This window comes from Anarhichas minor, unplaced genomic scaffold (genome assembly GCF_050575085.1).
Source record: "Anarhichas minor isolate MPS153535 unplaced genomic scaffold, ASM5057508v1 ptg000022l, whole genome shotgun sequence".
NCBI lineage: Eukaryota > Metazoa > Chordata > Actinopteri > Perciformes > Anarhichadidae > Anarhichas > Anarhichas minor.
In genome coordinates this window covers 3,708,258-3,720,000 of record NW_027466468.1, presented here as the reverse complement: position 1 = coordinate 3,720,000, position 11,743 = coordinate 3,708,258, and the positions used below count along the sequence as shown (strand labels likewise).

Here is an 11,743-nt window from a genome sequence, read left to right as displayed (position 1 = left end):
AACAGTAATGTTCTAAACCCTCTCTACAGGCCATTGTATTTGTCCACAAGGGGGTGCTCAAGGATTATTTATGCCCTAATACTGACCTTTTGAACATTCGCTACACCAGAGCTAGGTTGCGTCCCATGACAATTGTGAACATGCCCACATTCTCAAATGTTGGTCTCACCGAAAACATAGCAACGTAGCAACTTTCCTGCTTCCGCTCCCGTTCCTTAAAGCAGCTGTGGAGACTGTGGCTGTGTGGTGGAGCAGGGTCGTCCTTCAATCAGAGGATCAGCGGTTCGATCCCTGGCTCCGCTAGTCCATGTCAATGTATCCTTGGGCAAGGCACTTAATCCCAAATTGCCTACGGTGTATAAATGGGCAAGTGGCACCTTGCATGGTAGCCCCTGACATCAGTGGATGAATTTATCATTTACTATAGTGAACAACTAGGAGTCAAACACTAGGATTAAGACATCAAGTTTGAAACATATTTACAGGAAAATACAAATTTATACAAAAAAAGAAGTGGCACCAAACATTGCGACATTTCAGAGCTCCCCCTAAATTTCCCAAAAGATGCTTTCTGGGTCGTTGGAGTAACGAACGTGTTGCGCAGCAACAACAACCGCACATGTAATGAGGAAGTGGATCGGATGAGTTAATCACGGAGGCAAAGATGTTACCACAGTTTCTATTTATTTTGAAAGGGCAACGGTCAATTGGGAAACTCCAACTTGACAGACCAATAGTGTAACTTTATCACTCACTCACTTTTGAGACAATAATGTGACAGTGTAGAAGGGGTCGCAGCTCCAGAGAATTATCACTTGCAGCTCCCTTCAGCTTGACTGAGATTTATAGAGTTTCAACACATTGTTGAGCTGTCCCACAGCTTTTTCACTGTTTTCACAGTTACCACTCTTAGCATCGTTTGTAGCTGCAGCAGGCAGTTTCAGCATCTCCTACGTGACCATTTACTGGTTTTCTCTGTTTTAAAACATTATGAACTGACTCTGATGAAGTGATAAACCGCAACTAACTGGCAGAGAAATCAATAATGCAGTTAATTCTTAGTGTCAGCCCTAAAGTAGTGAAGGTAAAGGCTGTTTGTTATTACAGTATTATTGCTGCATTTCAACAGGTGTTCCAGCATGCAGCTGATTTCTAATCGTCACAGCTCTTTAAGTCTTGCAAAGAGCTCCACAATCAAAAGAGCTGGAAAGTGAAATGTAGTGTGATTGACACGGTCGCAGTTTGAAATCAATGGCCTCACCATGAAAGCCTCTGAGCTGTTTGAACATGCCTTCCGCTGTGAATGTCGCGGTGTCCGTCTCCGTGTTTGCTGCTTGCGTCTGATATGATCTGCCGTGTCTCCCCAGGGGACGGAGACTCCTTCCTCAGCATGGCCGAGTGTCAGTACATCATCAAACACGAGCTGGACACACTACGGGCCAAAGACGAGACTCATGTACCGGGACACAACCAGGTCAAGCTCTACCCCGGGAAATCCATCAGTGAGTGTCCATCCACCTCTCACCCTGTCACTTTCAAAATAGGCTGATTGGATGAGACAAAGGCAGACATGCAGTTTAAAACCTCTTGTACACGAGAGCCCCCTTTAAAGGGGGCTAGAGGGGGGCGGGGGGTGGTGTACATGTGTACAATTCACTTTTTTTCAATTTTTTTTTTTTTTACCAGCAATAGAATTTATAAAATACCACATTAAGACACCAAGACCCTGAGGAACACCATAGAAAAAGCCATGCTGTGATTTGTTATCTAGAAGTTAAACTTTTGACATTTGAAGATTTCTGCAAGAATTGCATAATTTTTTCAGGGATTGGATGGCGAGCACTTCTGTTCTGGAAAATGCTGCTAAACCCCGTTATTGTCATTCTACCTTGGAAAGCCATACATCTTCTGAATGCCCTGTGCCTTTAGTTTGTGGTTCTACAATTTCATGAGGCTGTGATTATCTTAGAGGTCCTAACAGGTCATTTTAAACAGTGATGTCAAGTTTCCCAAAAAATGGTCTCACAATATGAAATAGCTACTATGAGGACTAACATCACACATGAATAAAAATATGAACACCAATTTGTGCAATTACAAGAAAGTTTAGGGTCACCAGCATGCAGAAACCATTTTTGGAATAGGCAAAAATACCCCATTTGTACTGCATGAAAAGACTGCATGGATTTGCCCCAAACTGCATGATGTTATCATAAAGTCTGTAAAGGGGAGACTCAAGGGTATCAATAGAACCCAAAGGGACCCCTTTGAAAAGTGGCAATGCCAGTTTTCCCTCGCCAAAAATGTGCCTAATTTCTGAGCGTTATTTATTCCTCCTGACAATCTATCATGACATGGGAGCAGTAGATGCCTTTGGTCCTCTAGTTTCATATGATACCAGTATCTTCACTCCAAATGTGTAGAGGTTTTGTAGGCCAACCCTGCAAGTTAGCATCTCACTGGTTCCCTAGACAAAATATAAGAAAATAATCTTTGTGACCAGCAAACATTTACCTTTTGTACCTTTTGTCTTAACAAATGAACACCCCTTTTATGATTTTTTTTTTTTTTTAAGTGTGAATGCTATCGGCAGAAGTAAAAATCTAACAACCTACACCACGGTCACACGACTTCAAGTCACCACTACCAAGCTAAAGGCTACCAAGCTACCAAGTCGGCGTGATGGCGTTCAGTCGTCTCATTTAGCCACTTGTTAGCTTGGTATTTACTGACGTATTTTATATCATAGAACAAAACGTTCAAATCTCCTCAATTTGTGTTATTTCAGACATCCAACCAAAAACAAATGATACATATTGGACACAGCCCTAATGGTAACCATTAACAAACAATAACCACTGAATAGTGAATTATACTTATTATTATATTTCCCTTCTTCCTGTGGCAGCACTACTTTGCCTCCTCTCCTTTTAGAGCAGACTGAACACAGCCTGTCTCTCCACTGCGGCCTCCCTACCTCACTGTCTCTCTCTCTCTCTGTCTTTGTCTCTTTCGCTCTCCCTGCGACTGCAGTATGGAAACAATAAATATGCAAATGCAGTGAAATATCCCAAAGCGAGATAAGGAAGCAATGAACTTGCAGTGGAGATAGGGTGCCTCTATTCAGCGCCTTTTATTTGACAAATGGTGTTAAAGCAGAATGTAATCATTCTCGACAAATGATGCACTCAAGAAATGGCAGATGGCACGATAGAGCTTTCATGTACTCGTATTTAGTCGCTCTGTATTAGACAATGGAAATGATTGGTATAGACAGTGCATTGTGCACAATGGGCTGGCTCACAGCTATTGTTTGCCTGTCCTTGTTTTAGAAAATGAAGCTGCATGTTTATGTGGTTGGGAAAGTGAGTTCTGACAAACAAAAGTCAGGGATAAAAATGCAGCAAGGCTGTTTTCATGTCACTCTAAAGCCAGTGAAACATCCTCCAAAGAATTCAAACTTTGAGCAAATAAAGATTCACCCAACAACCTATACACATAATATTTTCATTCATCATGACTTGCATTGCTAAAGCTGATATTATGATGCTGGCTAAGCCCATTACGATAAATTCTTGTGTTTTAAAATTGCAATAAACAATATTATTGTCATTATAATACCATTTTATGCCACTGACATGATGGCATAATAATGCAACTTCACCCTTTAACGTTTAATTCTAAGAATATTCAAACTTACGAATTGGAATGTAACTTTTTTTGTTATATCCTAAGTAATTAAAAAATGAATTAAATAAAGGCACACAATGAAAAACAATAAATAAGCACTTAAATAAATATTAAGCATTTGATACAAGAGTATAGAGAGTCAACAGGCAACATTCTGCCAATCCGGTTTCTCAATGGTTAAGACCTTTGTTAACGCAAAAGGAGAAGGGTTGGATTGAAGCCGCGGCCACATGGATCATTGGTTAATGAACACAAATGCCCATTAACTACTGACTTTTTTTTTCTGGACTGTTTGCTTTATTGTCCTATTTGTGTCAGTCAAATCATTTTACCACTATTTGTGAATATAATGAAACATGTGGGACTCATTTCTTAGTTTTACATTAACGTAAGCAATTTGTGCCAACTCGAGCAAGCGTCTAGCAAGCAATTCAACATCTATTGAGACAAATATTGTAGTAATGTCCTTACAACTTTTGACCACTGACATAACATGTGAATAAAGCTCATCATGGTTTGTCTTCTGCTGTCATTTCTAGTGCATCTTTACGATGAAGTGCGCACTGTACATGGATGTGCTGATTACCGATTTAAAGTAAGACTTAGCATTAGCTAGCTAGCGCACCACACGTTGCTCCACCTCTCCCCCCCCCACTGGCAGACTACTCCACTGAACGGTAGTGAACAGTACTTTAATTTATCAACCAGAACCAGCTGCACACTGAGAAAGTAGAAAAAAAAGTTAAAGTTGGTATCTTGTACCAAACGAGCCAATCAAAGCAAATTAACAACATTCTACCTTTAAGTCCAACTCTTATTTAGCTTTAACACAAAATGATCCCAGTGCAGCTTTGAAAGCAACGGGCAATATCCAGGTCAGCAAAAATGATAGAGGTCATGTCCATATATCGTTGGATAAGTCGATAATGTAAAAACGATTGAGGCCATGACCATACAGTGTACGATAAGTCGATAATGTAAAAATGATCGAGGTTATGTTCCCACAGTGTACAATAAGTAACGTAAAAACGATGGAGGTCGTAACCATATACTGTATTGTACGATAAGTCGATAATGTAAAAATGATCGAGGTTGTGACCATATATTGTACAATAAGTTGATAACGTAAAAAAATATCACGGCCGTGACCCGATAGCGTACGATAAGTCTATAACGTAATTATCGAGACAGGCCTTATGACGGCACTGAAGTCAGTCGGTTGCAGCAAAATTGAACGGAAAAAATGACATCACAGGAAGTAGCCGACTCTTTTCTCATTTGCATCCTAGTTCGCAGACTGCTGTCCAAGGGGATCCTGATCCAAGTCTTTCCTCTCCACGAAAAGGAGGAACTGAAGAGGCTGTCGTTTTCTTGGTACCAAAAGGTGAAGCTGTCCTTTCAGCCTCTCGGTAAGTAGATGAGAGAGTTGATCTACATGATGACTACTACATGAAGCCCTATTTGCCTTCCAGTTCAGAGTTGTTCTCAACCTTTACGGATGTTTTTCCCTCTTTTTATTTCTCTTCAGTATATTTTTCCTGTCATATTTTTAAATTACTTGCCCGCTACTTTCTTCTCCATTCTCTAACCCCAGATGACATCCGACACTACTACGGCGAGGGTCAGGCCCTCTACTTTGGCTTCCTGGAGTACTTCACCTTCGCCCTGGTGCCCATGGCTCTCATCGGGGTGCCTTACTACCTGTTTGACTGGGAGGACTACGACAAATATGTCATCTTTGCTGCGTTCAACTTGGTCTGGTGCACCGTTATCCTGGAGGTACGGACAGTGATTGCGTCTGCTTACAAGTCACTTGAAGGGGAATTAACAATCTCAGGGACTTTTAAAGAAATCCAAATGAATGAAAGGAGCATGATACATTGTAGTTTGATTGAATAACATTCCAGTGAAAGCTGAGTAACCGAAGAGCCCAAACCTTTCCCCACCCCCCCCCAACCAGTTGTGGAAGCGTGGAAGCGCCTCGCTAGCCTACCGCTGGGGCACGCTGAGCAGGAAGAAAGCCTTCGAGGAACCTCGGCCCGGCTTCCACGGCGTCCTCGGGTTCAACCCCGTGACGGGCCGCGAGGAGCCGCTCTACCCCAACACCAAGAGGCAGCTGCGCATCTACCTCGTGTCCCTGCCCTTCGTCCTGCTCTGCCTCTACTTGTCCCTCTACATCATGATGATCTACTTCCTGATGGAGGGATGGGTGCTGTCGCTCCATGACGCAGAGCCCACGTTCTGGACAGGAATACTGTGTTTCATCCCCAGTATTATCTACGCTGTGGTCATAGAGATTATGAACCTCATCTACAGATATGCTGCTGAGTTCCTCACTGAGTGGGGTGAGTAGTCCTGATTGTTTTGAATGCACAAAATCCACACGCAGAAAGAGTTTATTTAACTAAAGTTAACAAATAGATATAAGAGAGACATTTTCGCGTCTGAAACTGTACACGCTTGGCTCACGGGAGAAGTTTCCGTTGGTTGCAAACTACAACCTCACCGCTAGAAGCTACTTAATTCTTCACATTGCCCCTTTAAGTCAAACTTTACAAAAGTATTTATTTCTATTACATCTACTCGCCCCTACACATCTGTGACACTAAAGGGACAGTTTAAAGTGTTTAGAAAATCTTTAAAGATGGTACAATTCAGGTAGGGGTGAGGATGCACAGAATGGGCTGGATTGACATATACCTGTCTGGTTGTCTCTCGGGGTAATTTAGTTAGTTTGGTTGTAAATGTTAGGACGGTAACAGACACAGGGAGAACTGTTCATGCTGAGAAAATTTTAGGGGGGCTGAAGCCCCCCTAAAATGTTCTTCAGCCCCCCCAAATAATTTGGCATTATTGGATAAAAAAAAAAAAAACTTATTTTTTTTTGGTGATGTCATTAAATTAAACTATTGTTTCTCACATGGACAAGTTATTTATAACTCTAACATGCTACATATGTGCGTGCGTTCTGGTTTGTATGTTTTCTCCCCCTTCAAATTACAATCCATTAGCCCATCATCATACTTAACGATATAAAGTTGACACTGTCAGGTCCATTCTCCATCCATTGTGTACAGTCCCTTTAAGAATTAGGATTTAGGAGTAACGCGGATATGAAAGCTAGTTTATCCGTCTTTCCTTTACAAGCAGGAAAATTATTTCTCTCTTTATTTGAGAAAAGTTCATATTTGTGTTGTCAAATTTCACTATGACCCTGAAATTATGTCTCTTGTGTTATCATATACTGAATGCAAGCAAAACTACAGAGCAAAATCACACTCTTTCTGATTGAACCAATCTATGAACTGTCTGAAACAATGGATATCCAAATAAAATTGCGTGCAAACATGCCACTCCCCTTGGGGCTAAGCCCCCCCCTTTCTTTGAATCCTAGAAACGCCCCTGCCCCAGGGTTTTCTGCGCTTGGGCTTGGAGACGGCAGAAAAAGTTCTCCTAATATTTCAGTTATTGGACACAAACAACATTATCGGAACACATTAAGAAGGAAACATTTTGATAATTTCCTGTTTCCTTTTGGTTGGCGGGCGACATGAACTAAAATGCAGATTGGATTGCCCGTGATGTGTTTCTATATATTTCCGTAGGACGAGCGAGGAAATGTGCTGTGGGTGAAATGGACTTTATTGTTGTCACTGACATGCTAACATTTGTGTTTTCCTCCTCTGTGTCTTTAGAAAACCACAGGCTGGAGTCTTCATATCAGAATCACTTGGTCCTTAAAGTATTAGTAGTGAGTATTAATAATCACATTTTTAACACACGACGTCGCCAATTTCATCCGTCAGAGTGCAGCTAACACCGTCTCGACTCTTTCCCCCGCAGTTCAACTTCTTCAACTGTTTCGCCTCGCTGTTCTACATCGCCTTTCTCATGCAGGACATGGTGCTGCTCAGACAGGTAGGCCTACCTTCCTCCAGTCCTTCCTTTATTCCTTTAAGGTTTCTTCCTCTTTTTGTATTATTATCTTCCTTCTTTGTGCCCGTGTTTTGTTTTTGTCTAAATTTACTTCTGTTTCCTCTCTTCCTTCCTTGGTTCCTTTAATATTTCCCTTCTTACGTCTTTCCTACCTGTGTTCTTTCTTCCCTCTTGCCTTTTCTTTGTTTCTTTCCTCCAACATTTTTTGGCTTCTCACCTTCAATTTATCTTCCCTTTCTCCCTCTTTCCCTCCTAATTTCACTTTCTTTGCAGTTTTCTTTTCTCCCTGTTTTCCCACTTTTATTTACTTTCCTATTCCATCCACCTTCCCTTACATATCCCTGCCTCTCCTCACCCCACCTGGTTTTCATGTTTCCATCTGTATCCAGAGTCTGGCCACGTTGTTGATCACCAGTCAGATCTTGAATCAGTTCATGGAGGCCTTCCTGCCCTACTGGCTCCAGAGGAGACGCAACAAGAAGATGATCCGCAAAGTCCAGAAGAGAAAAACCCTGGAGGACAAAGAGCTTCCTCTGGCCGATCAAGTCCGGCTGGAGGCCGACATGAGCACCTACTTGGTAGGTGCAAGCGGACTATGAAAGCCTTTACATGATTTTTTTCTCACGCGTCCCTCCGAGTCCATGTGTGTACGTGTTGGTCAATATGTCCGTCTGTGCCTCCCTCTAGGGAACCTTCGATGACTACCTGGAGCTCTTCCTGCTGTTTGGCTACGTCAGTCTGTTCTCCTGCGTCTACCCTCTGGCTGCCGTCCTGGTGGTGTTGAACAACATCACAGAGGTTTACTCTGACGCCTTCAAGATGTGTCGTGTGTTCAAACGACCCTTCTCGGACCCGGCAGCGAACATAGGAGTCTGGCAGGTGAGCCGCACGGACCGCCGGCTCGTTCGTGAACAATCATGTCAGATCACTTGCGCAGCTTTTAAGCATTTATCAGATTTTTCTCGACACAAAAGGAGGCAGTTGATATTATTTTTAGGAACTGAAAACACATAACATGATGTTCTTTATTTGAAACACTGTCCGTGAGAATATTACTCCCCCCCCCCCCCCCCCCCGGGGATAAAATATTGTTTCTATTCCGAACACTGCCAAGTTGATTAAGAACAAGATATCACGTAGTCGGCACTGTGGCCCAGCTGGCAAAACAAATAAAATGGTTTTCCATTTGTGGGACTAAGCCGCTGACTGCTGCCGTCTCTCTGTCTGTGTCCAGCTCGCCTTCGAGGCCATGAGCGTGATCGCTGTCGTGACCAACTGCTCGCTGATAGGCATGTCTCCACAAGTCAAGGCTTACTTCCTCGACTCGGACACGCAGCTCATACTGTGGACGGTGGCTGTAGAGGTAAATACACACACACACAAACACACTCGCACACTCACACACACTCACACACACACTCACACACAGAGACACCCCTGAAGTGCGTGATCCCATACAGGACCTGATTGTTTTGGTGTGACTCGTTATAAAGCAAGGCTCGGCTTGTCTCGTATCACAACACCATAAGAAGCAGGGACTAGTCTATTTGTCAAAATAATGTTCAAGGATTTTTAAATATTTGCTCACTGTTGGTTATATAAGTAATGATCTACTCCTCATTTCTTGTTAATTGTAACTCACTGTGCTCTAGCTACGCTTTGTACTAAATCCTGTAGTGTGCTGCATTACATCTACTGGAACCTACAAGATTGTAATGGACGGATGGACTTTATTGAGCCCTAATGGGGAAATGATTGTGTTACAGCAGCAGCTTATCTAGGCAATACACAACAGTAAATACTCAGTAAATAATTGAACATATCTACACTGGAAGAGAGATGTATATCTATAGAATGCATAATATATTAGAATACACTATAGATATACCAAACTATTTCAACTAAAATATAAACATAACATACTAGTTATAGTGTGCAAATTCGTTGCGCTTTAGTTTTTTTTAATGCAATGAGGCCGACTGAGTATAAATATGTGCTAATTTTGCAATACATGCACATGTAATCATGTGTAAGGTTATTGAAGGGGCAATAAGAGTAGAGTATGGTTGAGACAGAAACTGGAGTGTTAGAGGGTTATTGCTTTGGGCAGGAAACAATGTCCTGTGTCGGTCCTTGTGACATCGAAGCTGAATCAGTCCGTTAGAGAGAGAAATGGTAACAGCTCAAAAGGGCAAACATATTGTCCACAGTCAAAGACGGTCAAAGACGGGAGACAAAATGTCCGGGGACTCAATTTATGTCCAAGGCTCCACGACTACACAACTGTTCCACACTGACTCTGTCCTCTTTACAGACATTATAAACCAGGGGTTCTCCACCTTCCAAATAAATGGGGAAAAAACAAACTCATGACAAAAAAGGGGAAAATGATTGGCGTGGTGATATTGAAACGCACTGCCCATTATTAAAATAACGCATTTTAAGTTGACGTTTTCTTATTTCCTGGGCGATTATGGAGCCCCGGAAGCAGAGGGACTGCACAGGCTGCATTCTTCCTGAAATCCACAACCACCTCAACTGTCTTTAGAGCGTTGAGCGCTGAGTTGTTCTGTCTCAACGTACAGTACCAACGAGAACAAAAAGTAGTTTCATATTACTTCAAAATGTCTTCAAAAGTTGTGTTTGAACAGTTGCAACATGAGAGTGAAGGCCACACACATGTTACACCGTATATATTTAAGGCCACACGCATGTTACACCGTATATATTTAAGGCCACACGCATGTAACACCGTATATATTTATGGCCACACGCATGTTACATCGTATATATTTAAGGCCACACGCATGTTACACCGTATATATTTAAGCACATGCATGTAACACCTTATATATTTAAGGCCACATGCATGTAACACCTTATATATTTAAGGCCACATGCATGTAACACCGTATATATTTAAGGCCAAATGCATGTAACACCGTATATATTTAAGGCCACACGCATGTAACACCGTATATATTTAAGGCCACACGCATGTAACACCGTATATATTTAAGGCCAAACGCATGTAACACCGTATATATTTAAGGCCACACGCATGTAACACCGTATATATTTAAGGCCAAACGCATGTTACACCGTATATATTTAAGGCCAAACGCATGTAACACCGTATATATTTAAGGCCACACGCATGTAACACCGTATATATTTAAGGCCAAACGCATGTAACACCGTATATATTTAAGGCCAAACGCATGTAACACCGTATATATTTAAGGCCACACGCATGTTACACCGTATATATTTAAGGCCACACGCATGTAACACCGTATATATTTAAGGCCAAACACATGTTACATCGTATATATTTAAGGCCACACGCATGTTACACCGTATATATTTAAGGCCACACGCATGTAACACCGTATATATTTAAGGCCACACGCATGTAACACCGTATATATTTAAGGCCACACGCATGTTACACCGTATATATTTAAGGCCAAACACATGTAACACCGTATATATTTAAGGCCAAACACATGTAACACCGTATATATTTAAGGCCACACACATGTTACACCGTATATATTTAAGGCCAAACACATGTTACACCGTATATATTTAAGGCCAAACACATGTTACACCGTATATATTTAAGGCCAAACACATGTTACACCGTATATATTTAAGGCCAAACACATGTTACACCGTATATATTTAAGGCCACACACTTGTAACACCGTATATATTTAAGGCCACACGCATGTAACACGTATATATTTAAGGCCACACGCATGTAACACGTATATATTTAAGGCCACACGCATGTAACACCGTATATATTTAAGGCCACACGCATGTAACACCGTATATATTTAAGGGCACACACATGTAACACCGTATATATTTAAGGGTAACATGGAGGTGCAGTCTTGCTCTGTGCCTGTAGATATCTTCAACAAGGTTCAGTTGATGGAAATTTTTGCTCACTAGATGGAGTCAGAGTCCAGACTAGATCCATACAGGTTGAGAGAGAAGGAGTAAGAGACACACGGAGGGAGGGGGAGAGAGATTTCATGTGCATGAAGTGTGTGTATTCTAATCATCATTGTTGTTCCCTCCCCCTTTTTCGCTGTCTTCTATTCAG

General features: G+C 41.8%; 1 protein-coding gene across 4 annotated transcripts in view; it reads left to right on the top strand.

Moving 5' to 3' along the window:
- The window catches only part of ano10a (anoctamin 10a), a 40,614-nt gene that overhangs the window by 11,245 nt on the left and 17,626 nt on the right, over nucleotides 1-11,743 (top strand). For all 4 annotated transcript variants that reach the window (XM_076096576.1, XM_076096577.1, XM_076096575.1 and 1 more), the window contains 9 exons: nucleotides 1,368-1,502; nucleotides 4,980-5,099; nucleotides 5,285-5,469; nucleotides 5,651-6,035; nucleotides 7,386-7,441; nucleotides 7,534-7,608; nucleotides 8,016-8,204; nucleotides 8,314-8,505; nucleotides 8,861-8,989. In XM_076096576.1, the coding sequence (XP_075952691.1) occupies nucleotides 1,368-1,502; nucleotides 4,980-5,099; nucleotides 5,285-5,469; nucleotides 5,651-6,035; nucleotides 7,386-7,441; nucleotides 7,534-7,608; nucleotides 8,016-8,204; nucleotides 8,314-8,505; nucleotides 8,861-8,989 (1,466 nt within the window). The remainder of the gene's footprint in view (nucleotides 1-1,367; nucleotides 1,503-4,979; nucleotides 5,100-5,284; nucleotides 5,470-5,650; nucleotides 6,036-7,385; nucleotides 7,442-7,533; nucleotides 7,609-8,015; nucleotides 8,205-8,313; nucleotides 8,506-8,860; nucleotides 8,990-11,743) is intronic.